At 50.4% G+C, this 26219-nt stretch overlaps 1 protein-coding gene across 2 annotated transcripts in view; it reads left to right on the forward strand.

Moving 5' to 3' along the window:
• TTC7A (tetratricopeptide repeat domain 7A) overlaps window positions 1-26219 on the forward strand; it is a 120542-nt gene that overhangs the window by 12205 nt on the left and 82118 nt on the right. For both annotated transcript variants that reach the window (XM_047068490.1, XM_047068489.1), the window contains exons 3-5: window positions 2533-2701; window positions 18873-19003; window positions 21488-21603. In XM_047068490.1, coding sequence (XP_046924446.1) covers window positions 2533-2701; window positions 18873-19003; window positions 21488-21603 — 416 coding nt within the window. The remainder of the gene's footprint in view (window positions 1-2532; window positions 2702-18872; window positions 19004-21487; window positions 21604-26219) is intronic.

Raw genomic sequence — 26219 nt, forward strand, 5'->3', positions numbered from 1 at the left:
TGCATTAACAAACACATGTGCACACATATAGGTTCTAATCAGAGTCCTTGCATCCATATTTGACAAGAACTTTTACCTGGAGCTTTCCCCATGCCAATATTTCATTCTCTGCATTGGCTGAATAGCATCCATGTATATTATTATGAAAACTGTATGCCAAATCACATTTAGGAAGAACAAATTTTAGCATGCTCTATTAACTGAAGACATCCATAGTCACCAATAACACTGAGATATTCACCATTATCCACACCAAAGCCAAGAACTTGATGTTGATTAGGCAAAATGAAATATTAAAAGTAGTATGTGGGGTGCCTGGTGGCTTAGTCAGCTAAGTGTCTGACTCTTGATTTCGGCTCAGGTCATGATCCCAGAGATGGGGGATCGAGCCCTGCGTCGGGCTTGAGCAGGCATGGAGCCTGCTTAAGATTCTCTCTCTTCTGGGGCACCTGGGTGGCTCGGTCAGTTGAGCGTCTGACTTTAGCTCAGGTCATGATCTCACAGTTTGTGGGTTTGAGCCCCACGTCAGGCTCTATGCTGACAGCTCAGGGCCTAGACCCTGCTTCAGATTCTGTGTCTCCCTCTCTCTCTCTCTCTCTCTCTGCCCCTCCCCTGCTCGCAGTCTGTCTCTCTCTCTCTCTCTCTCTTTCAAAAATAAACATTTAAAAAAATTTATTTTAAGATTCTCTTTTCCTCTGTCTCTCCCCCTCTCGCACTCTTTCTCTTTAAATAAATAAATAAATAAATAAATAAATAAATAAATAAATAAATAAAAATTAAAAGAAAAATGATGACTCATGCCCTGTATTTATCTAGCTCCTTTCCAAAGAAAAGTTCAAAACTCTTTTCTGGACTCGCATTGCTCTGATGCTGTTGGCATTGCTGTGATGGGAGGTGAGGGTGGTTGTTAATTGTTATCTCGCCCTCACCGATGGTGTAAATTAAATTAGCCTGAGCAATGAGAAAATGTGCCCGTGGCTCGAAACCAACATGGGGAACAGCAGTATCTTTACCCAGCTAGGAGGGACCATGGGTCCCGAGGCTCTGGGAATGTGTCATTTGTGGCCCTAGCATAAGGAGTGGGTGGCCTGTTTGGGTGACTAGCAAATGCACTTGAAAAATTCAGCCTTGGAGAGTTGACCGATAGTCGGAACAGGTCAGGCATACAGGGGCTGAGTGGGTCCACTTGGTAGAGGCATTCTAGCAGTTGAGCAGACAGAGCCTCTGGTACTCAGGGAGGCTTCTTAGGAAGAGGTGGGTGGGGAGCAAGTTCCCAAAGGATGGAAGAAGATCCAGATAGACCAAGGGGGAAGTGGGGGGAGACTGTTCCAGATAGGGAGCTGTGTGAGCAAAAGCAAGGGGAAAATTGTGTTCATAATGACCAAAACACCAGTGCAGAAGAAGGATTTGGCTTTGCTGTGCTCTGTATCTCTTAACTGGCTTCTGAGAGGGCAGTAGGTGGTGGGGACTGGTGGAGGCTTTCCCTGGGGCTACAGGTTCCCCAGATTCCAATCTCCCTGAAGGGAAGCAGGGGTAGCACAGAGGCCTGAGGTAGGAGCCAGCACTGCATTTCCAAGGAGCTTTATGAACAGAGCTGCTGCTGGGTGGTAGGGGCAGTGTCCAGAGCCTGGCCCAAAGGGGTGGTGGGGCCAGCTGAGCGCAGAGATGGAGGCCGAGGGCTAGAGCAAATGGCCATGGAAAGTGGGAGATCTTGGAGGGGAGCTGGGCACATGTCCAAGAACAGGACTTTGGGGCAGGGCTGAGCAGACCTCCTGAGGGAGGCCCCAAGAGTCCTTGTATGGGGTTGAAGATTTGGGCATTAGCAGTACTGGAGAAAGAAAGGGAAGAAACCAACTGGCTTGAATTCAGGCACTTGATTCTGCACTTGAGATGAGGACGGTGGCCCAGCAGGCCTTGGCTCTCCTGCCTTCCTGTCGCACTGCTGACAGGACCCTTCTTACCACAGAGGTCCTGCTGTTGCAGGTGGGGCTTCAGTGGCTGGCCCCTTACCTGCACAGCTTCTTTCCAAGGCCTTTCCCCTCACTGTATATTTGTATAGATATGCATGTAAAAAGGACCCCCCCAGTTATGTGAGCTTTAGGCCCCACAAAATTTGGTTAGGTCCTTGACTCCTACTTGTGTTGAGAACAAATGCCTGAATTCCTGAGCACCAACCTTGGGCTGAAGCCTTCTGGACAGAAGACAGAGCCCAGTTTGCAAGCTGCCTGGGGTCTGGTTAGGGGAATAGTACACACACACATGAAATAATTGGGCACTCATGTAAGGATTTCAGTGAGAACCATAGTGTAGCCCACAGACTGCAGGTGTGGAGAGAAGAGGGACATCACATGTACTGAGGACTGGGGGGGGGGCTTCCTGGAGGAAGAGGGGAGTTCTGAGGAGGGTCTTAGGCAAGTCATCATGGCTCAGTGGGATGGGGTGGGGGTCCATCCCAGGGTACCTGGTGGGGGTGGGGATGGGGTGGGGAGGCCTTGAGGCAGAAGCCTGCTAATGTGTTTTTTATCCTTTTAGCCACAGTACCTGTGTGAGGCCATGCTGATCCAGGGCAAGCTGCACTATGTGGAGGGCTCATACCGAGATGCCATCAGTATGTATGCACGGGCTGGGATTGATGACATGTCCATGGAGAACAAGCCACTGTATCAGATGCGGCTGCTGGCAGAGGCCTTTGTCATCAAAGGTAGGTGTGGATGCAGCTGGGGCCCTAGAGGGCACAAACCATGGCTCCCCTCCACCATGTTCAGCTCCTTACACCCTGGCCCCCTGTGCCAAGAGCATTTGGTAGCTGTAGGAGAGCAGATGCTATACTGACAGTTGGCCTGCAGGGCCAGCGTTCAAGATACGTGACCCCTAGTCGTGCCCGGGCGCTAACCAGCCAGGTGGACACCAGCGGCAACCAGCCACACCAGCGCATGCTGACTGACGGCAGCCACCAGGCCAGATATCAGGAGCCTCAGGTTCTCGCCTTGGCTCCGTCAATAACTAGCCACCCAACTGCACGCCCTTGGGCAAATTACCACTTCACCTTTCCTGGCCTCAGCTGATTTATGTGTGAAACAGAATTATAATACCTGCCCTCACAGGGTTACCATAACCAAGAGGAATCAGCTGGGTCATGATGTTGAGAAAGGCTTAAAAACAATGCCATCCCGTCGTCAGGCTGGTGCTGGGGACTGACATTGGCTACAGATCAGATGCTCCGTGGTATAGAGCAGCCTGTCCCTCCTTGGGTATTTGTTGGGCACCTGTGAGTGGCCCAGAGATCAGTGATGGGCAGGTCAGAACCAGTTCCCAGAGTAAGGGGTGTTGTGGTGAGGACCCAGGCACACAGGGTCAGTGATGGAGAAATTCCATGATATGGAGCTGTGGATGATGGCTCACCTGGGGCACTGTTTAGTGCCATTGAACTGACCCCAAAGGGGTTACATGTTAGTAAAAGCCTGAGCCCAGACTTTGTGCTTCAGGCTTCTTCTTCCCTGGATCCATGAACCCTAGGGTCACAGAGCCTGAGGGATGGCCCTCAGTGGCAGTGCGGTGTCCCAGGAACCCCCCCCCCCCGCCCCGCCCAGATCGTTGTCAGGAATCTTAGATGTTTGGTCATCTCCTTATTCCAGCACAAACCAGCCCCCAGAGAAAAGTCTAGACATGCTTATGGCCATATGGAGATTGGATGTTTGAGATGGTAGAGTGTCACCTTCTTCTCTGTTGTAGATAGGGACATTCTCTCCATCTTGTATATGGGGAAACTGAGGCCCAGGGAGGCTACGTACCTCGTCCAGAGTTGCCCAGAGATTTGTGGTGGAACCAGGATTGGAACCTCCACTCTGTCTCCTTTGGATCCCAGGGGACATCTTTGCAGAGCATGGCCTCCTTTGACTCTGGCTCCTGGATTTCTGGAGGGCTATTTGTCCACCCCTGGGTCCCTTTCCCTTTAGAGAGACTGTTCACAATCTCCCAGGAAGTCTGCTGAGATTGTCACCCAGGACAGATGCAACACCAGCATGTAGGAGGACAGGTGGCCATCTAGGTTAATCCAGTATGTGGGGGTCTTCTTCCTTGGCTCTCTCGTCCCTTTCTCTGTGCCCCAGCGTAGGCTGGTCTTGGGGGTGTTTTTCATTTAGTGTTTGGGTCTTTTGGGCCTCTTGAAAACCACTCTGCCATGGACTCCCCAAACCTAACACCCTTCCTCGGGGGCCCTTTCCAGCACTTTTTCCTGTAGACCTGGCTCTACCTACTGCTCCCTGTCTTCTGCTCTCTACTCTTTCCAGCACGCCTCCAGCTTCTTGGGGGAACACAGTCCTGGTGGTCAGAGGTCCTGCAGGGGAGGTAAGGAGCCAAGCGCCACTGGCGTGAGCTGCTTGGTCGTGGCGTGTGCTAGCTCCCCGCCCCTCGCTGACTGCACATGGCCTCCCACGCACCTGTCTTCTCTCTGCTTGTCCGTCCTGTCCTGTTGCAATGCCTGTGCCCTACCTGCTGCTTGGCGTGCTGAGTTTCACCTGACCCTGTGTATGCTTGAGATCATGCATGAGGTCTCCAGGGTGTGCATGATGTTGATTTTCCTGGGTTTGGGGGTACCTGGTGGGTCGCCCCATGCAGAGAGAAGGGGACGGGGATGGCTGGTCATGGGGTTGTCTTAATCTGCTGGGCTCCCATAGCAAAGTACCTTAGACTGTGTGGCTCAAACAGCAGAAATTTATTTCTCAGAGTTCTGGAGGCTGGGAAATCCAAGATCCAGGTCCTAGCAGGGTCGGTATCTGGGAGGGCTCTCTGCTTGGGTTGAAGATGGCCACCTTCTCGCTGTGCCCTCACATGGCTTTTCTTCCATCTCTTTCTCTTCTCTTCTTATAAAGTCACCAGTCCCATCACAAGGTCCCCACCCTCATGACCTCATCTAACCCTGACTATCTCCCGAGGGTACCATCTCCAAATACCAACACACTGGGGATTAGGACTACGTGCAACATGAGCTGGGGGGAGACACAAACATTCAGTCCATAGAAAGGATGGTGGTGGCAGGAGGCCACAGAATTCACAGAATGATAATAGTTATTAATCCCTCACTCCATGCCAGGTACACCCTCACTGAATCCACACAGTAGTAAATAGGCCTCATTGGGTGTTCTCTTCATTCCCTTGTTATAGATGAGGAGTTACAGTTGATGAGGTGAAGGGACTCGTGGATTTCATGGGAATAGCAGAGCTGGGATTTGAACCCGGGAAGCCAGAGCTTGTAGATTCCCCCATGGTAGTGCTGCTCAGAAGCCTAGACTGAGAGCAGTGACAGAAGCAGTCTAGGCCAGTCTGCCCCATGTTACAGATGAGGAAGTCAAGGCTGATGAAGTGGAGCGTCCTTACCCAGGACAGTAGTCAGCTTTGTTTGAACTAGAATCCTCTACCCGAGGCAGCCTTACAGTTTTAGGTCCTGTCTCCAGGTAGCCACCCCTCCAGGAGCCTGCCTTCCCTAATCCCAAGTGTTGTCTGGCCAGACCATTACACCACAGTTTATTTACTGTTTTGCACTGGCTTCTGCTTCATGGTTCCACTTGGTGCCATCCAGTGGGACAGGGAGTTTTCTTGGCACACCTGTCTGGAGGAAGGAGGATGGGGCCATGTGTCACGGGGCCTGGAGGCTCAGTGGGGGCGCATGTATGGGTATCTCCAGTGGAGCTCCTGGTCTTGTTAGAGGAGTCAGGAACAGGCTTGGGGTCTCTTCACTGCACCCCCTTCCCAGCCCCCAAAGACATAAAAATACACTCAACTCACCCACTTTCTGCTTCAGGGCAGAGTGATCTGGTTATGTGTCCTTCTGAAGCATCACTCACAAGGACTAGGCCTTCCTCTGAAGTCAAGGGGATGTGGGTGAGACCGGAAAATGCTTTCTGATTCTCAGGGAGGGCTCTAGACACCATCTTGCAGTGGTCTTGGGTCTCTCTTGCTGAAATGCAGAAACAGTACTTGCATACGTGTGTATATTGCATGGAAGTTACGTGACCCTCCAGCTTCTGTAACGGGATTCATCTTCACCTCTACTCTATAAGGTGGGGGGGTGGGTAATTGTTATGCCTACTCTAGGGATGAAGAAACAGAGACTTGCAACCTGTAAGCAGTGGAGCTTAGATTGATGGCCGGGTGGTTGTCTCTCAAGCTTGTATCCTGCCTGTGACAGAGGACCCCACCTGAGGAGCAGATTGCAGTTACCTCCAGGACGGGTTCACACAGATGAGAGTACAGGCAGTGCACAGAGCCCTGAGAAAGGAGAGGGTCCTGCCAGTTACTGCAGAATCCAGGGGCCAGCCAGGAGGAACGATGCCTGTGGGCACACTGTTGTTCTGTTCCTGAGAGTAGTCCACAGGGGGCCTAACTGGGCCTTGGGCAGACGGGGGGCTTCTACCTCTCCTGGCCTCCATCAGCCCTGGGTTGGCTAGGAGCTGCAGCCACCAGTGAAGCCCTGTATCACTGTCCCATGGGTCTGCTTAGTGTGGAAGCAACCCAGGGCAGTGGTGTTGGTAGGCAGATTGTTCAGAAAACTTCCTTTTATATGTCAACATTGGTTACCTTGGCCCAGAGTGAGAAGTCTGCCCCTCTACCACTCTGTTCCTTAGGCCCTGCAGTGGCTCCAGTGTGACTTCTGCCAGCCCACCATCCCCTGACCAAGCATGTCAGACCAGGGGAAAGCCCTGGGAAAGGAAATGTTCCCAGCCCATTCCAGGTACAGATGGTGGACATCTATTTTTGATGGCATTGCCCCACTACCATCTTGGTTTGTTTCAAGGGAACATCTTCCATTTACTTTGTATTAAAAAAACAGTCCAGGGGTACCTGGATGGCTCAGTCAGTTAAGTGTCTGACTCGTGATACTGGCTCGGGTCACAATCTCATTGTCGTAGGATCAAACCCTGTCTCTCCCTGTCGTACTCTGCCCCTCCCCCACTTGCACGCAAGCATGCATGTGCACACCCTCTCCCTCAAAATAAACAAATAAACTTAAAAAAAATGTTTTTTAAATGTAGAATAATTTGGTTTCGAGGCCCTTCTCAGAGGGCCAGTCTGCAGTGCTGCCCACCCTCACGAAGCCCTAGGCAGAGCCTGCTCATTTGATTCTGCCTGCTCATGGCTCCCAGCCCTGTCTTTCTGCTGAACTTGAAGCCCTGGGGGGACAGGTGGTCATTCCTTCTGCAACCCCAGTCTTCTCTGCCTCTTCTCCCTTCCTGGAGCCACTCACATTCCAGCTGAATGAGGTCTCCACCTGGTGTCCAACATGGTGTGCAGAGTTTTGTCCCTTTACCTTTTCTTGAGCCACTGCTCTTGCCCAGCATGCCCCTTTTGTACACACAGAGATAGCCCTAACACTCCCTTTAGGTGCAGTTCAGGTGTATCTTCCACCAGGAGGCTTCCCTTGTGTATAACTGCAGCCTATGGCATTCTTTTTCTCCTTCAAGCTCATTTGGACCTTGACCGAGTCTTCCCGGTTAGAAGTCAGTATGTTCCTCCTGCCAGGCATCTGGCCCCTGGCCATTATACCCCTCAAGGTCCTTGGCTCTATGTCTTACAGGAAAAAGTAAAATTTGCCAGCACCTGCCAGGGTTGCCAAGATGAATAGTAGGGCTCCCTTCCTTTGAGGGAGTGGCAGTCAGTTGAGCAAAGCCTGCTTCTGGTGTGATGTGGCTCTGGGAGAAGCAGCTTCTCTGGAGGAGGAGCTAAGCAGGTAGTAACTATGGCAAGACCGATGAGTCACAAGCTACCTGGTGCCTCTCTTTCCTGTCCAGTCCCTGACTCAACAGGCCACAGCATTAGTGGAGTTTATGGTTTGGAAAAATCAGGAAATGGAAATTACTCCAGAGGTGGCTAGTCTGTAGCTTATTTCTGCAGCCTATTGGGGGCAGGACATTGGACTTCCTGCCTGGCCTGGGTGCCCCAGCCATGTGGCTACCCCCAGTTCTGTTCTCTGCCTTGACACCTGAGAAGGGCATTTGCAAAGTCCCCTCTGGGGCTGCAGCTCCTTAGCAGCCCACTTCCAAATGGGGGTCACACACCTGGGATCGCCTTACACGTTGAGCGGTCTGAGGCTTTGTTTTTGCCAGGGTTGGGATCTGTCTGGCTCAAAGGCCCTCTAGAGCAACCTAGTAATAAGCCTTTGGACATTTGGCATCAGATCATCTCCATGGGTAAGAACCTAGAGCCAGAGATTTTGTTGACTCAGACAGAGCCCTTGGCTCTAGAGACAGGCCCAGTGGTTTCTGTCTCTGCATAGGCCTCAGGGCCCCTCTCAGCCCCCAGCCCTCAGTTTAATGGGTAAGCAATAGGCTGGGCTGAGGGGTGCTCACACCTCTTGCCCTCAAGCTGCATCTGGCTCTGTAGCAGCACATGAGAGCCACAGCACAGGATCCTTGTGAGATCCTGGGGGTGAGGGGTAGAGGTGGATCAGGCCTTTCCCAGGCCACAGCCTTAGCTCTTGATACGGTCTGGTCTCCCTATCTCCAGGAGCAGAAAATTTCCAACCCTGCTTATCAGACTTGACTGTTGGCCACCTTGGATTGTTGTCCGCAGGTAAAAAGGGCCCCTGGCAAAGCTGCATCGTCCAGAGGGATTGCCAGGAGTAAAGCTTGCCCTTTTTGTAGACCTCGCTGTGGACCCTAAGAAGTATCCAACATAGGCCAATATCCTGAAATGTTTCTACCAGATGCCCTAAAGCTCCAGCCTTCACCTCAAGACAAAATAGGCTGCATTTCAATGGGCACTACTGCTGCTATGTATCTAGAATTCCAGTTTCTTAATTGTGAGATGGTCAGTCCTCACTCTCGTATCTGACCTTAAGTCAGCCAGGCTTGCATTTCAGAAATTGTGCCCTCTGACATCATCATGCTTCTGGGGATCAGTTTCCATATAACCAGGCTTAGGGTTGTAATGACAAAAATGTAACTCCAACTAGCTGGAAAAGCAACAACAAAAAGGAGGGAGGCACTGGAAACGTATGACCCCATGTAACTAGAAAGTCATTGGAGGTAGGTGGCATCAGGCATAGCTGGATCTAGGGGCTCCATGTGTTGATGTCTTAACACCTCCAGGTTTACGTGGTTCTGTGCATAGCACTTACAGCCTCAGGAGGAGAGAGTGCCTCATTGACCTGACTCCGTCTCGTACCTACCCTCGAATCAGTTACAGTGACCAGCATCAAACCTCTGGGTTGGTGCCAGGGGTGTGATTTCCACCTGAATCTGGTGGACTGAGTTGGAGGAATGGTTCCTCAAAGGAAAATCAGTGTGCTGTTAACCACAGTAGGTGAAAGGTATGGAGGGCAGAATCCCAGAGCTCAGGTAGAACTGACTCACCTCGGGTAACACCACTAGTGACCAGGTCAGGATGTGAACTTGGCTCTCTCTGACTCCAGCTTTTGGGGTCATCCCTGATACCCCAAAAGTACTTGGGGATTGAACCACTCTGCTGCAGAGAGAGGAAAATGAATGGAGCTATTTGGAGTTTTTCCTGGTTAGCTTGGAGGTGAACCTGAACTTAGGGAGGAATTATCTGCAGAGGAGTAGAAGAGGTGCCTTCCAGGTAAAGGAGAAGTCCAAAGAGAAGCCCCAGGAGAAATGGAGGTGACTTGTTTAGTGGGGGGCAAGGGGTGGTGGTGCCAGGAATGACTGAGCATGAGAGCCTTGCAGTAAAGCTTAGGGGGTTCTAAAGTTCTAGAACTTTATTCCTGGGTCACCATGCTTTGATGGGCATGCAGGAGCTTCAGGGCCTGCACTTTCAATATCTCAAGCTTACCCGGTTCAGCCCCACAAGCCACGGCATCACTGTCCACCTCTCAGGACTATTCCATGGCAAACAGCTGCCTCTCCCCTCAGGCCTGTGTCACTTCCAGTTCTCCAGCACTAGCTCAGTGTGGTAAGGTGTGAGGGAGGAATGACTCCCCATTTCCCTGAAAAGCCACGAGTCCTGCCCTTTTCCCCTCTTGCTCGCAGCCCAGCACCAGGGAGGCCACAGTCCATGCTCTGGACAGGCTTGCTCACAGGCTGACCAGTAGAAGATTGGCCTGACTATGGAGAAAAATGGCCCCAGTTCTCCCAAAATACTGCAGCTAGGTGCTAAGTGGTGAACAGGCTGTGGAAAGTAAAAATGTAAACAAACAAACAAACAAAAAAAACCACTTAGCAGCTGTGAGAATTATGATCTGCAAATTCTCTTCTCACTTCTTGAGTGTTTGTTTTCTTTTTTCTTTTCTTTCTTTCTTTCTTTCTTTCTTTCTTTCTTTCTTTCTTTTTTTTTTTTTTTTTTTTTCTCCTGTCCTCTTTTGGTCACTGCAACCCCAGGCTATTCTGCTCTCGCCTGGGAACTTGTGGCTTATTAGAATTTGAAAATAAAAACACCAAGCTTCTCCTAGGGCAGGACATGATGGTATATTTGGTTTTGGGGTTTTTTTGTTTTTGTTTTTTTTAAGTCCTGGTATGGCAGGAATTAGCTATTGATTTTGGCTTTCTTCTCAAAGGGGCATGGGTCGCTTGCCCTGTGGGGAAGCAGGTCAGCACTGTCAGTACCGCTGCTCTGTCCCTAGACTGCAGTCCACAGTCCGGGCTTCCAGAGGGAGAGGAGTGCTGTTGGGGCATCTTGGAAGGAGGCTGGGTGTGTTCATTGTGTGTGTACCTGGCCTTCACTGAGTTCTTTCCTGGGCTGGGGGTGTGGAATGCAGGCAAGGCTGTGAGGGGTGCATTTGAGGGGCCCATCCCCTTGCAGAGTGGACAGCTTCACTGCAGCCACCAGGGGCTGGCCAGAAGCCTGAGGTTTGGGAACCCTTGGGGGCATGGCAGGTAGGGGGAGACATACATAGGGAGTCTGGGCCGAGACAGCAGACAGTATTGAAGCCAGAAGACCTGGATCTAGTTTGGACTCTGGCGCTTTTAACTGAGGGGTGTTGGAAGGAATCTCTTCTTGAATTAGAGGTTTCATCTGTCATTCTAGGGAAGGACCAGATCCCTTCCAGAGAGATGACTGTGAGCCTCACTTAACATTCTCTGAGAACACGCATGCTAATCTATATAATACCGTCTAATTTCAATTTCACGGCCCGCGTGAGTTGGGCATCGGTGGTAATCCCATTTTGTGTTTCAGGAAATGGAGACTAAGATCTCTATAAACATTTTGGGGTGTATCCTTCTGGTCTTTTTTCCTATAGGTTTATATGTGGCTTTTTAAAGAACAAAAATAAGTTCATACAATCATACTTTATAATCTCTTTTCTAAAGTGAGTATTTTATGAGCCATTTCCCACTACATACCTACATCACTGTTTAAAGCTTAAGTGCATCGCATTGTTAGAATCTATTGCAGTTTAGCAAGCTTGTCTCCTGTTATTGGACCTCTAGGTTAAATTTCATCTTTTTGCCATGATAAATAGTGCTATGGTAGATATCTTTCAAACTAAATTTTTGCTTATGTCATTAATTTTTTAGTGATAAATTCTTAGAAGTAAAGTTAGTGGATCCACTTTTTGGAGACGGGTGCATGGAGTCAAGTTGTCCACTTTCCTTTTTTTTTCATTTTTTTAAATTGGTAAAATGTACAGACTCATGAAAAGATACTCAACATCACTCATAATCAGGGATATGCAAATCAAAACCATAATGACCTATCACCTCACACCTGTCAGAATAGCTAAACTCAACAACACAAGGACCAACAGGTGTTGGTGAGGATGCGGAGAAAGGGGAACCCTTTTTCACTGTTGGTGGGAATGCAAACTGGTGCAGCCACTGTGGAAAACAGTATGGAGGTTCCTCAAAAAGTTAAAAACAGAACTAACCAATCTATGATCCAGTAATCATGCTACTTGATATTTCCTCAGAAAATACAGAAGCTCTAATTCAAAGGGATACATGCACCCCTGTGTTTATTGCAGCATTATTTCCAATAGCCAAGATAAAGAAACAGCCCAAGTATCCATGAATGGAAAAGGATATGTGGTGTATATATACACAATGGACTATTATTCAGCCATAAAAAAGAATGAAATCTCATTATTTGCAACAACGTGGATGGAGCTAGAGAGTATAATGCTAAGCGAAATAAAGCAAAGAAAGACAAATACCATATGATTTCACTCATATGTAGAATTTAAGAAACAAACATAAAGAATGAGCAAAGGAAAAAACAGAGAGAGACAAACCAAAAAATAGACTCTTAACTATAGAGAGGAAACTGATGGTTACAGGGAATGGGTGAAATGGTGATGGAGATTAAGGAGTGTATTTGTCGCGATGAGCACCAAGCGATGTGTGGACGTGTTAAATCACTATTGTACACCCGGAACTAATATAACACTGTAGGTTAAAAAATTGGTAAAATATAGGGGCTCCTGGTGGCTCAGTCGGTTGAGCTCCTGACTTTGGCTCAGGTCGTGATCTCACGGTCTGTGAGTTCAGCCCTGTGTCGGGCTCTGTGCTGACAGCTCAGAGCCTGGAGCCTCCTTCAGATTCTGTGTCTCCTCTCTCTGCCCCCACCCCTCTACTCTCTGTCTCTCTGTCTCTCTCTCTCCCTCTCTCCCTAAAAAATAAATAAACATTAAAAAGAAATTTTTAAAAAATTGGTAAAATATATATAATCTAAATTTAGCATCTTAACTATCTTTTAAAGATTTTATTTTTCATTGTGATCGAATACACATGATATAAAATTCACTATCTTAATCATCTGCAAGTGTACATACAGTACAGGAGTGTTACATATATTCACATTGTTGTGCAACCAGTCTCCAGAACTCTTTATCTTGGGAAACCCCAACTCTGTACCCACCAAACGTCTCCCCATTTGCCCTTCTCTGCAACTTCTGGCAACTGCTGTTCTATTTTCTGTGTCTATGAATTTGTCAACTTTAGGTTCCTCAAAGAAGTAGAATCATACACTATTTGTCTTTTTGTGACTGGCCTATTTTACTTAGCATAATGTCCTTAAGGTTTATCTGTGTGACATATGGTAGGATATCCTTCTTTTTTTTTTTTTAATTTTTTAACGTTTGTTTATTTTTGAGAGATGGAGATAGAGCACGGGGGTTGGGGGGGGCAGGCAGAGAGAGAGAGAAGGAGACACAGAATCTGAAACAGGCTTCAGGCTCTGAGCTTTCAGCACAGAGACCAACACGGGGCTCGAACCCACAAACCGTGAGATCATGACCTGAGCCGAAGTCAGACGCTTAACCAGCTGAGCCACCCAGGCACCCCAGGAATATCCTTCTTTTTTACAGCTGAATAATATTCCAATGGATGCATATTTCACATTTTCTTTAACCATTCATCCATCGAAGAACACATGGGTTGCTTCCACATTTTGCCTATTGTGACTAATCCTGCTGTGAACTTGAGTGTACAAATATCTCTTTGGGACCCTCCTTTCAATTCTTTTGGGTATACACCCAGAAGTGGAGTTGCAGGTTCATAGGGTAATTCTGTTTTTAATTTTTTGAGGAACTGTCAGACTGTTTGCCACAGTGGCTGCACCATTTTCCGTTCCCGCAGTCGCCTGCTGTTTGAGTGTGATTTATAAGGTTCTTCCCTACCTGGCATTGAGGCTCCCTCCCTAAGGGCTGAAGCAATGACTTGCATTTCTTCCTCTCCCGTCCCCAAACCCAGAGTACCTAACTTGGGGCTTAGCCTTCTGTGGGTACCAGATGCCCTTGGACCAACTGGGTAGGAGGGAGGTAGGAGTCCACCCAACTGGAAAGTTCCATTGCAGAGGAAACCGTTGTGCTCTCCACCTCTGCATCTAGGGCCCAGAGCTCCAAGGGTGGGGCTTCTTGGAAAGGCGCCTGCCTGGGATGTGGTGACTCATCTCAGCCTGAGGAGGCAGAGACCAGCCTGGGTGTTGAGCCTGGGGCTGAACCAGGATCAGCCTGCCTCCAAACCAAAAGTTCGGACTTAGTGAAAAAGCAAGCACTCTTCTTGAAAGGGACCTTCCCTTGGCTTGTAAAGCTGGGTGTTTTCACAGAAAGGCACCTTTGCCAGTGGGAATCAAGAGGAGGTCCCCTGGGCTTCCTGGCAGCCCCTGGCTTCCTTCCGGCTCACAGGGCTGTGTGACAACCACTGGGGTCTTGTGGGGCCAGGCTCAGGAGCAGCCCGTCTGTCTCATCTTGGATCTAGTGTTGTGGTTTGGCCACTTGTGCAGAAATGCTCAAGGGGCAGGCAGAGGGTGAAGGGACCCAAGGGCTGGAGTCTCTAGTGGGTTTCGATCAGATGTTTATGAACAGGAAAATGGACCTTCATGGGAGTCAAAGAGCAAATATAAAGAAGCCCCAGGGCACCTGGGTGGCTCAGTTGGTTAAACATCTGATTCTTGACTTCAGCTCAGGTCATGATCTTAGGGTTCATGAGATGGAGCCCCACATTGGTCTCCGCACTGAGTGTGGAGTCAACGTGGGATTCTCTCTCTCTCTCTCTCTCTCTCTCTCTGCCTCCCCTGCTTCTGCTCTCTCTCTCTCTCTCTCTCTCAAAATAAATAAAGAAACTTAAAAAAAAAAAAGGTAAGGTCAAGAAGCCCCTTTTTATGGGCAGAACTGGGTGACTGGACTATCACCCTCATTTGGAGAAGCCATTGCCAAGCTCCAGGAAGCTGTTTGGTCTTATGTATATTGGAAATTATTTCACAGAGGACCACCTTAGTGACCATAGCTCTTCTACCTCCATCTTTTAGTTCTCTGCTGTCACAATTGCTTCCTTTGGAAAAGGCATTATATGCATTATTTTTTATAAATGTTTATACAGTGAGGTGTACCAATCTTAAGTGTATGATTTGGTGAGTTGGACAAGTGTAAATACCCACATAACCAACACCACAGTAACGGCAACATTGCCATTACCCTAGAAGTTTCCTGCAGGCCCTTTTCCAGTTGGTTCTCTCTCCACTCCCAATAACTGGTTAGTTTCTATTAATACAGATTATAATTTTGCCTTTTTTTTGAATGTCATGTAACTGAAATCCTATAGCATTGTACTTGTTTGGTATCTGGCTTCTGCTGCACAACCCAATTTCTTGGAGATTCATTCAGGTTGTACATGTATCAAGAGTCTGTCCTTTTGTTGGTCTGAGTGGTGTTCCATTGTATAAATATATGCCAGTTTGGTTATGAATTCAGCAAGAAGCATTTTGTAAACAGAGCAGGAGAAAGCGTGCTAGAGCACGGGCAGAGAGGCTGGTTACAGGGTGGAAAAAAGACATACGCAAAGGAGATGCAGATAAAATGTTCCATTGGTTCTGAGGTCAGGAGGCCTAAGATGGCCTCTGGGAGGAGGTGGTTTTGCTGTGAGTTTTCCAGGAGGCTGGGACTTAGAATGCCCAGAGAAGCGTGGCCGAGAGGCCTCTGCTGGGAGTGGAGGGAACACATGAAGCAATGGACAGCAGAGGCCCCACAGACACATGTTACTAATTTCACCACTTTGTAGTGGTCAGCCAACAATGGAGGCTTGGGACTGGCAGCCCGAGCAGGCCAAGCGGCTGGCATTATCTATCCCAGGTCTGGGCCCAGCTGTGGGACAGGAAGGAACCCAGCCAGCAGCATGTGTCTCAGGGGAGCCGCAGAGCGGCCATGTCGAGACAGATCCGCTCTAGGGCTTCTGGAGTAGCTGCACCCTCCTGCCATCTGCAGCTGGTCTCCCAGGCCAGGCCTCTGAACCACCTTCCTGCAGGGTGGACAGGGTACGTAGCTGGGAAGGAGGAAGCAGGGCCGGCACCAGCAGTGAGCGGTGGCACCTGCCTTCTGTCTGCTTTCTGCGTCTCCTCCAGGACTCCCACTCTTCCTCTATCCCGTTTAGTGCTCTCTTCCCCTCCTGGTCATGAGTCATTTGGCAGGAGGCACGTTGACCCTCGGTGACCCCGGTAACTGAGTATTTGTGTTGAGCAAGGGCCTCCACGTTCTGTGCCTGCCTTCTCCCCGGCCGAGTCACCCCAACCTTTGGACCTGTTCACGCCCCAGCCTGGCAGAGGGCAAGGTCACTAAATCCATATGAGTTGGGATCTAGCCAAGAAAAACAGTAATTCCTTACCTTGTATTTGCAGGGCACTTTGTACTTTGTCAGACATGATCAGGCTTGCCATTTCTTCAGCTGGCCAGCCAGGGCTTGCTAAGTGCCTACTATGTGCCAGTTTGTAGAAAGGCAAACGTGATAAGGTTGGTGCCTTTCAAAGTTTACAGTCTGGCTGGGTATGCATGTGAGTAAATAAATATAAGAAATGGTGGGGCAGGAGTATGTAAAGCATAGACTGGGGCCCCAGGAGGGATCAGTTGGTTATACCGGGGTGTATTAGGAGGGGGCAGCCCTCAGCAGGGCGGAAGGTGAGTGGTAATTTTGGGCAGACTTGGGAGATTCGGCAGGGGTATGCATCCCAGGCAGGAGGAATGGCTTGAGCAAGGTCAGCATTGGAAACAGGAGGTTGGGTGTGGATGCAGCAGTTGTGGTGTCTTAGCTCGGGCTACTGTAACAAAGTACAGACTGGGTGGCATCAACATGACAGACGTTTATTTCTCATGACTCTGCAGGCTGGACATCTGAGATTAGGGCACCAGCATGGTCAGATTATGGTGAGGACCCTCTTCCAGGTTGCAGGCTGCTGACTTCTTGCTGTGTGATCATGTGGCAGAAGGGGTGAGGTGGATCTCTGGGGTCTCTTTTATAAGGCTATTAACCCCATTCATCACCTCCCAAAGACCCCTGCCTCCTAATACAATCACCTTGGGCACTAGGTTTTCAACATATGACTTGGGGGGTGGAGGACACAAACATTCAGCCTGTGGCATATGGTGAGAGCCAAGGCTGGGCAGGCGACAGGGATGGAATCCTAGAGGCACCTAGAGGGTGCAGCTACTCCAGAAGCCCTAGAGCGGATCTGTCTCGATATGGCTGCTCTGTGGCTCCCCTGAGACACATGCTGCTGGCTGGGTTCCTTCCTGTCCCACAGCTGGGCCCAGACCTGGGATGGAGTGCCAGGAGTTTGGACCATACCTTATAGCCCTGGGGATCCCTGGAGGGTTGAAGTGGTGGAGTTCTAGAAGGATCACCCTGGGAACAGTGTGCAGGGTGGAATAGAACAAGACATGAGGCAGGGAGGCCAGTTAGGAGGCTGATATGGTCATCCCCTCAAGAGGTAAAGCACAGGGGCACCTGGGTGGCTCAGTTGGTTAAGCGTCCGACTCTTGGCTTCAGGTTGGGTCATGATCTCACAATTTGTGAGATCAAGCCCTGAATCCGTCTCCACGCTGATGGTGCAGAGCCTGTTTGGGATTCTCTCGCTCTCAAAATGAATAAATAAACTTAAAAAAAAAAAAAAGGTCAAGCCTAAAATGAGGGAGGAAGAGGAAGGGTGGGGAAGTGTTGAGGGCATGGTCATCAGCTGGAGGGCAGGAGAGAGTTGGGGGTTCTATTCCTACAGCTCCTCCAGGAAGTTCATCCTGAGCATCTGTTTCGTGTAAAGTACCGTGTGGGACACAAAGGTGGGAGCGACTGGATTCTGCCCATTAGGAAGCAACAGTCCAGGACAGTACTCTCTAGTCAGGTCTGTGTGTTAGTCCCATGTGACCGAAACACACTTTAAGCTGACTTCACCCTAAAAAGGGTGGGGGTATTATGGGCTCATATACTGGGAAGTTTCAGGGGGTAGAGATTCAGGCAGGGCACTCAAACGGTGTCATTAGGAATCTGCCCTCTTCCATCTTGACTCATCTTTACCCTGTAGATTTTTCTCCCCATTACTAAGAGTTTATTCAGTCTTCTTCTTGTCTTAAAAAAAACCCAAAACTAATGCAAATATAGTTGTCTTCCTTTATGGCTTAACAGCTAATAAGCATAACAGTGCTCTCCCTTCTGGGCTTCTTACCTTTTTTTTGGGGGGGGGGTTCATTTTGGTTTCGTTTTGGGGTTTTTTGTTTTGTTTGTTTTTGCTTTAGAGCCATGATTTGATTTGATTTAAAAAAATGTAATTGTGGTTTTAAAAAAAAAAAAAAAAGCCATAACAAAACGTACCATTGCAAGCGTTTGCAGATGTATAGCTCGATCGTGTTGACTGTATTCACCTTGTGTAGCTTCATTTTCAGGCAGGCTTTCCCTAGCATTTCAGGCTGACCTCCTCCCAGCTTCCCAGCCCCAGTGGAAAAAGTTAAAAGTTCCAGGGCTCATCTTTAGCCAGTTGCTGTGGCCCTGATGATGGGTCTGCCCGGGAGATGGAGTGGGGGCCTCATGCTCTGCAGCTGCAGGAGGGGTGTTCACGGGGAAAGCGAGGCTCTGGGGCCAGAGAACAGGCAGTGGCTGCCTGGAGGGCAGAGGCAGCCGCTGTCCACTTCAGGCAGACTGACCTATGCACAAATAACTTAGGTGAGGTAGAAACTGGTTCCGTGGAAGGGTGCCTGTAAAGTGCCGCCTAGCCTGGGTGCCTGCTGTGTGCAGATACTAGGGACTGCAGTGGTGCAGAAAAGCTCACATGTTGCCCACATGGAGCTTTCGGCTAAAGCGGGGAGAGAAGAGCTGGGCGTAAATAACCAGTGTAGATAAATAACCAGTGCCTGGGGGCACTCCTGCAACTTGGAGGGAGGGTCAGGAATGGTTCCTGTGGGAGCTGGCCTGGAAGGGTAGGCAGGAAAGGTGCCACGGTGCAGTTCCCCGTGTGGGGCTTGGGTGTCCCCGCTGTCAGCCCGCAGCTTGACCCCAGCTGCCGCCTATACCACCACCACTGCTTTAGCCTCCTCCTTCCCTGCCACTGTGGACCTTGCCCCTCACTGGCTGCTCCTGAGCCTAGGTCTCCCTGGGTCTGTGGGCAGGGCCTGGGGTTGGGGGGCCGGGGCAGGGCACGTCTAAGGTGCTGTCTTCCTCCCGCAGGCCTCTCCCTAGAACGCCTGCCCAACTCCATTGCTTCCCGCCACCGCCTGACTGAGAGGGAGGAGGAAGTGATCACCTGCTTCGAGAGGGCCTCCTGGATTGCGCAGGTGTTCCTGCAGGAGTTGGAGAAGGTGAGCACTCTGCTTATAGCTGCCTCTATTGAGCGCCTGTCATGCCAAGCCCCCCACTAAGCCTGTGGGTGACCCTTGTGTGTACTAGGATAAGGCATCCTCCGCCCCTGCGACGCCACTCCGCCTCATTGGTTGGAAAGCTTATCACAGTATACCTCTTCTGTCAGAGTGAGACCCTTTGCCTCCAGACTCTTCTATTTATTTATTTAATAACTAAATGAGTCCGTACCATTTGTGGGAGCCCAGAGCCTCCTGGATGAGCTCAGCTCGGACGACCAAATATGATGGCCCTATATCTGTACCTGTAACTTGTGTAATCCTCACAGCAACTGTATGAGGTAGACGTTGTACTTATCCCTAACAGATGAGGTTTAGAGAGATACAACCATTTGCTCACCGTGGTCCCTTTGGAAGAGGTGTTGGCTGGTCCTTGCACTTAGGCATCCTTCCCTCTCCTCAGGTGGCCAGGAAGCTCCCTACTAGATCCCCTCGGGGAGGGGAGGCCTTGGGGCCCTTTGTCCCAGCCTTTCAGAGGCCAGCAGTGCCGGCAAGTCGGGGCCTGGAAGTCCTCGGGCGTCCTCTTCTCCCAGCTCCCCCTTGCAGGGGGATGGGTGGGGGTTGGGAAGGGGGCTGTCAAACTGTTGGCAGGACAGTGGTTCTGGTGTTAGCAGATGTTACCCCGGGTCTTCCCTTCTGGGGGGCTCTTGGTTTAATGGGAGGACGGCAGACAGCTATATTTAACAAAGATACTGCTCTTGTGTCAGGCAGTACTCCTGAGTACTTTACAGTCATTCTTGAATTTAACCCTCACACCCACTGGCTGGGATAGGCCCTGTTGTTCCTATTTCCCAAGCGAGAAACCCTGGTTTAGGGAGGAGTTAAATGATTTCCCAGAGTTCAGACAGTTACTAAGTGGCATTGGCAGGACTGGAACCCTGGGAGTGTGGCTCCGGTTACTTGCAGGGGAGAATTCGGGGGTGGTGCCTAGGCATGCTGTTCAGTAGATGGTTCGTAGATGCTGGAAGGCGGGTGCTATATGGCAGAGTAGACCTGGGTTGGCATCCTGAAGGAGGTGGTTATGAGCTGAGAGTCAGAGCCCAGAGACATTTGACCTTACCTACTTTGGCAAGTGCCAAAATGTCAACCCAGCACCTGTTTTGTGACAGGCCCTGTAGGAGGAGTCGTCCAGGCCAGGCCGATTCCCCCAGAGTGGGATTTCTCAACCCTCAGCACTATTGACATCAGGGCCGGATCATTCTTTGCTGTGTGGGGCAACCTTGTGTATTATAAAATACAAGTTGTGGCAGCTGAAGATGTCTCCAGATATGCCAAATGTCCCTGGAAGGCAAAATCGCCTCCCTGTTGGGTGTCACTACCCTAGAGTCCTTTTACTTGATTGGGTTTCAGGAGGAAAGGAAAAGTTATTGGGGGACTCAGCAAAAACAGGACTCGAGTGCATTCCCTGGCGGAAGTCCACTTGGAGACTGGCATGGCTGAGTTGACCTCTGCTGAGGTCACATGGATCACTGCTAGACAACAGTGTTTTAGGAGCTCTTCACATTGGAAATGCATGTGGTTTTGGAGAAAACTTTCATGAAAAAGATGGTCTCCCATTCATCCAGAAGCCTAGGCTTTCAACTTTTACGGTGATGAGCTGTAATGGTGGGTAGGGCTGGAATCAGTGTCCTGTGGCATTGGGCAGACAAATGGGCCCTGGGAGCTAGCTATCTTGGGTCAGGGAAGGGCAGGCCACAGGACCCTGTGCATTCTCAGAAATGGTGCCATGTCCCTCCTCAGACCCAGCCCCAAGCTCCAAGGAACTAAGAACCTCTCTTAAATCTACTTCAATTTCTAAAAGACAAGATGGCTCACTGATTAGTGTCTTGGATCAGGGCAGGGAGGTGGCCTAATAAAGGCAGGCCTATCTCAGTGGGGCTGGGTGGTCCTCTTAGAGCTGAGGCTTAAGGACAGCTCATTAATACCACAGTTGCTCCTCAGGCTTCCCTGGAACCAGGAGTCTTAGCCAGTTAGACTGTGCTGACATTCCATGGTTATATGACAGGGACAGTGCCTGGTATATGGTAGGCACTCAAGTGTTTGTTGAATGAATGAACCAGGAAGTAGTAGAAATAGCTTGACCCTATAACTGGCCAGACTGAAGTTTGAGGTCTAGGTGCATGCCAGCTTTGTGACCTTAGGCACTTTCTGAGCCTCAGTTTCCTCATCCGTAAAATATAGACAAAACAAGCTTTGTAGGGCTATTGTGGGCATCCAGCATTTGGATGAGGAGAGAGTGTTTTAGACATATTTTAAACAAAAGCAAGTTAGGTTGGATTTAGCCTGAGAATCGCACCACGCGTCCCTGAGGCAGCCAGAGACTTGGGATGGTAACGGGACTGCCACCTCCACCGGGGCTGGCTGTGACCCCAGCCCCTCCAACTCACAACTTTGAGACAGCGGCTCTCTCTGTGTTCCCCTTCCCAGATCACAAATAACACCACATCACGGCATCTGAAAGGCTCTCACCCAGTTGACTATGAGCTCACCTACTTCCTGGAAGCCGCCCTCCAGAGCGCTTATGTGACAAACCTGAAGAAGGGGTAGGTTGCTGGCAGCTAAGCGGGACCTGGACATTTTCCTCTGGGCCGGGGTGTTCCTGACGCCAGTCGTGTGGAGTCTGGCCTCTCAGATCTGGGTGTGTGCGCGTGTGTGCTCTCTCGAGAGGATCGGCGGGGGCTGGTGTGTTCACATCTTGTCGGGCTAGGGTACACAGAGGTGCACGCCTGCAGAGGGGGCCAGTCCTGCCCTAGCTGGACCCCTGGCCTGGAAGAGGCCTGTGCTGTCCTCCTCTCTCTCCACCCTACCCTCGCTGTTAGATGAGAGGCTGTTGCTCAAGTCCCTGTTTTCTGAATGGTAAGAACAGGGCAGAAAGGTCCCAACCAGGAGGCAGCTGTCACCTGCTCTCATGTGAGAATACTGCCCAGAGCTCCTGATCCATCCCAGCTGCTTAGAAAATCAAAGGCATTGTTATCAGTTCTGTTATTTTTTGTGGCAGTCCACAGCTGGGTAGGCTGTTGGCCCAAACTTGAACTTCACACCGTGTTTTTTTTCTTTTATTTTTTCAAGTGCTAGGTCAGGGAGGCTGTGGTGTCACCGTTTGGGACACGTGGACCAGGAGGCCCAGAGAGCCAAGGCAGCTTGACCCCCAAGGGTGGGGCTGGCCCCAGAGCCCTGGGCTCCTCGGACCACCCTGTGGCTGGGGAGGTGTGGGACCGAGGGACATCACAGGGACCCTGGGAAGCATGCTGCCTCTGCTCCACCTCCACTGTCTGTGTTCTCTTGTCCTTTTTTGATTGCTGAACTTCAGTTTTAGAGATACAGTGGCCCAGTGGGCTAGTTCCTGTTTTTACTGCCCAGACAGCTGCCACCTGGCTACTTCTCTCTAGCTGCAGACCGCCATTGCCTGGCTCCGCCCGCTCCCCCGGGGCACCCTTCTTTCGGCAGGCATAGCTCTCAGGGATGGATGGGGGATGTGAAGAGATGCCACCTTAGCCGAACCTTTGCAGTGTGGGTCTGCCTCTGCCTGTTTTGGCAAAGAACATCTTAATGGAGCATGGCCATACCTACTGTTTAATATTGTCTCTCTCCCAGAGTGGAGTAGAGAGCAAATCCTAAAATATTTACTCCCTTGCCCTTTGGAGAAAATTTGTTGACTGACACCTGCTCTGCGTTTAAGAGGCCCTCGCTCCCAAGGCCTACTGTAGGCACAAAGGGTGGAGGAGCCCTTCTGTATGGCAGACCCTAGGAGTAGATTTTGTAAGGAGGGGATCTTGGTGATTTCGGTGTCTTGTCCCCTTCATGCTTTCCTTTAACAGATATTAATTATCTTAAAATACATGCTGAATTTGTGCAAGGCACTTGGTAAGTGCTTTGTTTCATGTGTATTTCATGGTCCTAGCAGTCCTCTGAGGCAGGTGCACTTGTTACATCCCCATTTTACAGGTGGGAAATGGAGGCCCAGAGGACGTAAGTGACTTGTCCTGGGCGGAGCCAGCTGATGCTCCTGCCCAGTAGGCTCCCCTGCCCACAGCAGAAACCCTGAGGTTAATGAGATCCTGCTGCTGCCCCCAGGTGCTCCAGCCTAGTGAGTGGGCTCCAGCTTGGAAGGCATGGCCTCAGCTTCCAGTGTGAAGATTTCAGGGGCACCCTGGCCATCCGGAGGTCACCAAGGCCTGGGAATGGGAGACCACACAGCAACCCTGGGCAGGTTCCTTTTCCACCCTCCAGCTCTGCTTCCTTCCTCAAACAGGGGGTTCCTGTTTGTCCTGTGTGTGTGAGGGGTGTGAGGGTCCAAGGAGAGGCAGGAATGAAAAGACACTTTGAGTACAGAGCTCAGAGCACAGGGAGGGGATTGCTGTTCCCCACCTCTCCGCTGCAGTCTTCTTGGGGCTGCCTGCTGCCCTTCCCCACACCACACTTGCTGCAGGTGTGATGAGGTTAAGGTGACCGTCAAGGACAGCCAGGAAGGAAGGAGGGAGAGAGCCGGCAGTTATCAAGCACCTGCTGTGTGCTAGGCTAGACCATGTGCTCAGTGTACAGCACCCTGTGAAGGAAGTCAGGTGACCCCAGAATGCTTGAGAGCAGACAAAGGACTCGACAAGGTTGAGTAGCTTGCCCCTTAGTGCCCCTAGTGGAAACCCACTAGGATTCCAGCTTTGGATCTGAGCAGCCTTAAAACCCATGTAGTTTCCTGTTTGGGAGTGTGTGGGAGAAGGACAGAGCCCTGGTGATGGTTGGGCTGATCCTTGCTCCACTGACTCAAGGCTGTCTCTGTCCCTCTGGGACCCTGAGTCACCATTCTCAGCGGGTGGCTCCTCTTCCCGAAGCTGGTCCCACCCTCCTGGTGGGGCTGTTCCTCCCTGCCTGTGTTCTGCACACTCTGGCTGTGTGTGTGTGTGTGTGCGTGTGAGTGGTGGTGATGCCGCCAGCGGTGGACAGAACATTCACCAACCCTCACCCCTCCAGGAAAGCCCAAGTGATATTGTTTTGTTCTTGTCACTCTGCTCCCCACCCTTCATCCTCTTTTCCTCCTAAAACAAATTTCAGTGCTGAAAGCCAGGATGCTGACTCTTCTCCACCCCCCTCGCCCCCACCCCGTGCCTCCCAAATAAAGAGCAATGGAAACTGAATCATCTTTTCTTTCCAAGCAAACAGCCCAAACATTCGAAAGCTTTAGTGTGAGCAGCAGTCCCCGGTTCACATGGCAACAGCTCAGCCCCTCTGTCCATTTCCTGTGGCCGCGTCCAGCCCAGAGGTGGCCCGGGAATGTGACAGATATTTAAAGCGTGGACTGTGTGCCCAGCTGGACTTTAAATAATTTCTTTACCCCTTTCCTCTTAACAGTAGCTAATACTTGTTGAATACTTGCTGCATGCCAGGCAGAATCCTGTGAACATAGAGGAACTAATAATGTTCCCATTTACTGAAGAAAGGAGAAGGGGAAGTAACTTGCCCAAAGTTGCAGAGCTAACGGGTGGTAGAGGCAGCATGCCTGGTGCTGAATGGGGTCTGTGCCCCCACAGCCCGAGGCCTCCCCTTCCACACGCTCGAAATGGTAGGAGCTTTCATAACTACCTGTTAACGGCCTTCAAGTCAGAGTTATATCTTCCTAGGTGAATCACCAGTTCCAATATTTTTCTTATATATTTGTTGTTGTTAGGAAGTTCAAACAAACAAAAAGTCACCTTAAGCCAGAGTTCCTCATCCTCAGTACCTGTTGACATTTTGAGCCAGATACCAGTACATTGTAGGCTTTAGCGACATCCCTGGCCTCTACCTACCCACTAGATGCCAGTAGCTCTTCCTGCCCCAAGTGTGACAACCAAAAATGTGTCCAGATGTTGACAAATGTCTTGGGTGGTGGAGGGCTAATCACACCCAGTTGAGAACCACTGTCTCAGCCTAAGTTGCAAGAAGCAGAGGTTCAGGGTAGGTTGGGACCCCGATAGCTGACATTGGGTCTTCTCCTCCAGGGCAGCTCTGAAAAGTCTTTTAAGGGTCTCCAGAACCATTTCCTGCTGGCTAAATCCACACCCACCCCCGCCTCCCCCCCACTCATCTGGGCTTTTGGGGTGTTTGGGAAGGTGATAAAACTATTCCCTATGTTCTGAGAGGTTACAGCCCAGTAGGGGGTAGGGGCTAAGGCAAAAAACAAAAAACAAAAAAACCCCCAGAAAATAGTCCAACCATTCATTTCACAGAAGCCTCTGAGAGCCCGCCATGAACCAGGCATCCCACCTTACTCAACAGGTTTGAAGCCAGGAACAGGATGAGCTCCCCTCCTTAGGGAGCTTTCTTCCATCCAAGCACTGAGCAGACAGTGAAGGAGCTGAATGTAGCCATCAGAAGTCTAATGGGAGGGAAGGAAGGCAGGGAGGTGGGGGTGCTGCTGGCATAGGGGGACTCTCAGGGGCCAGGGAGCCTCTCGGTGTTAGAAGACTTCCCTTGGGGCCTAAGGAGCAGGGGGAGATGGTGGGACCTGCTTCTGCGTAGAATCTGCGAGCTGGCACTCATTCCATGTGGGCCTTGGGTGGATCCTGGGGTACTCTGCCCTTGGGGCCAGATGGCCACAAGCAGTGCCTGGTCCCATGGTCCACCCTTGTCCCTCCAATTGAGGATTTGACATAATTTAAAGGGTATGGTGTTCTCCACTGTGAAAAATGGGATATGGTGGTATTTGCTTGACTCCCAACAGCTCTTCTTTTATTCTGAGCTTTGGTTAAATCTGGGCCTCAGTATTTCACACTTAGTATGTTTGAGGGACATTCATTTTTTCCAGGGGCCTTGCCCTATTGATCCATCAGTTAATTCCCCCCCAGATGACTTCTTCCCCTTGCTCTGTGGCTGATGACAGGGTTCCTAACTGACCTGGCACTGAAAATACTGACCTAAAAGGACAATCATGAATTGGGAGACCCCCTCCCTAAGGAGGGGACCCTGCGGTTCAATTCCCCTCGCTGCCACCAGAGGGCAACCGTAGACTCTGAGTGGAGCTTTGTCCCAGGTAGTTCTGCAGAGCCTGCTGCCAGGAGAGGGCACCTTTCTGACGTGTTCTTATGACTGCGGACAATGGCAGCTGGGCCCAGAGTCCTGGCGGTGGGAGAGGTTTGGTCTCCTTTGCATGAAGCAGCTCCAGGGGTGAGGCAGCAAGGGAAGC

The sequence above is a fragment of the Lynx rufus genome, unplaced genomic scaffold (genome assembly GCF_022079265.1).
Source record: "Lynx rufus isolate CCGP_SWC_20201006 ecotype Redwood Valley unplaced genomic scaffold, mLynRuf1.p SCAF_8, whole genome shotgun sequence".
Classification (NCBI taxonomy): Eukaryota; Metazoa; Chordata; class Mammalia; order Carnivora; family Felidae; genus Lynx; species Lynx rufus.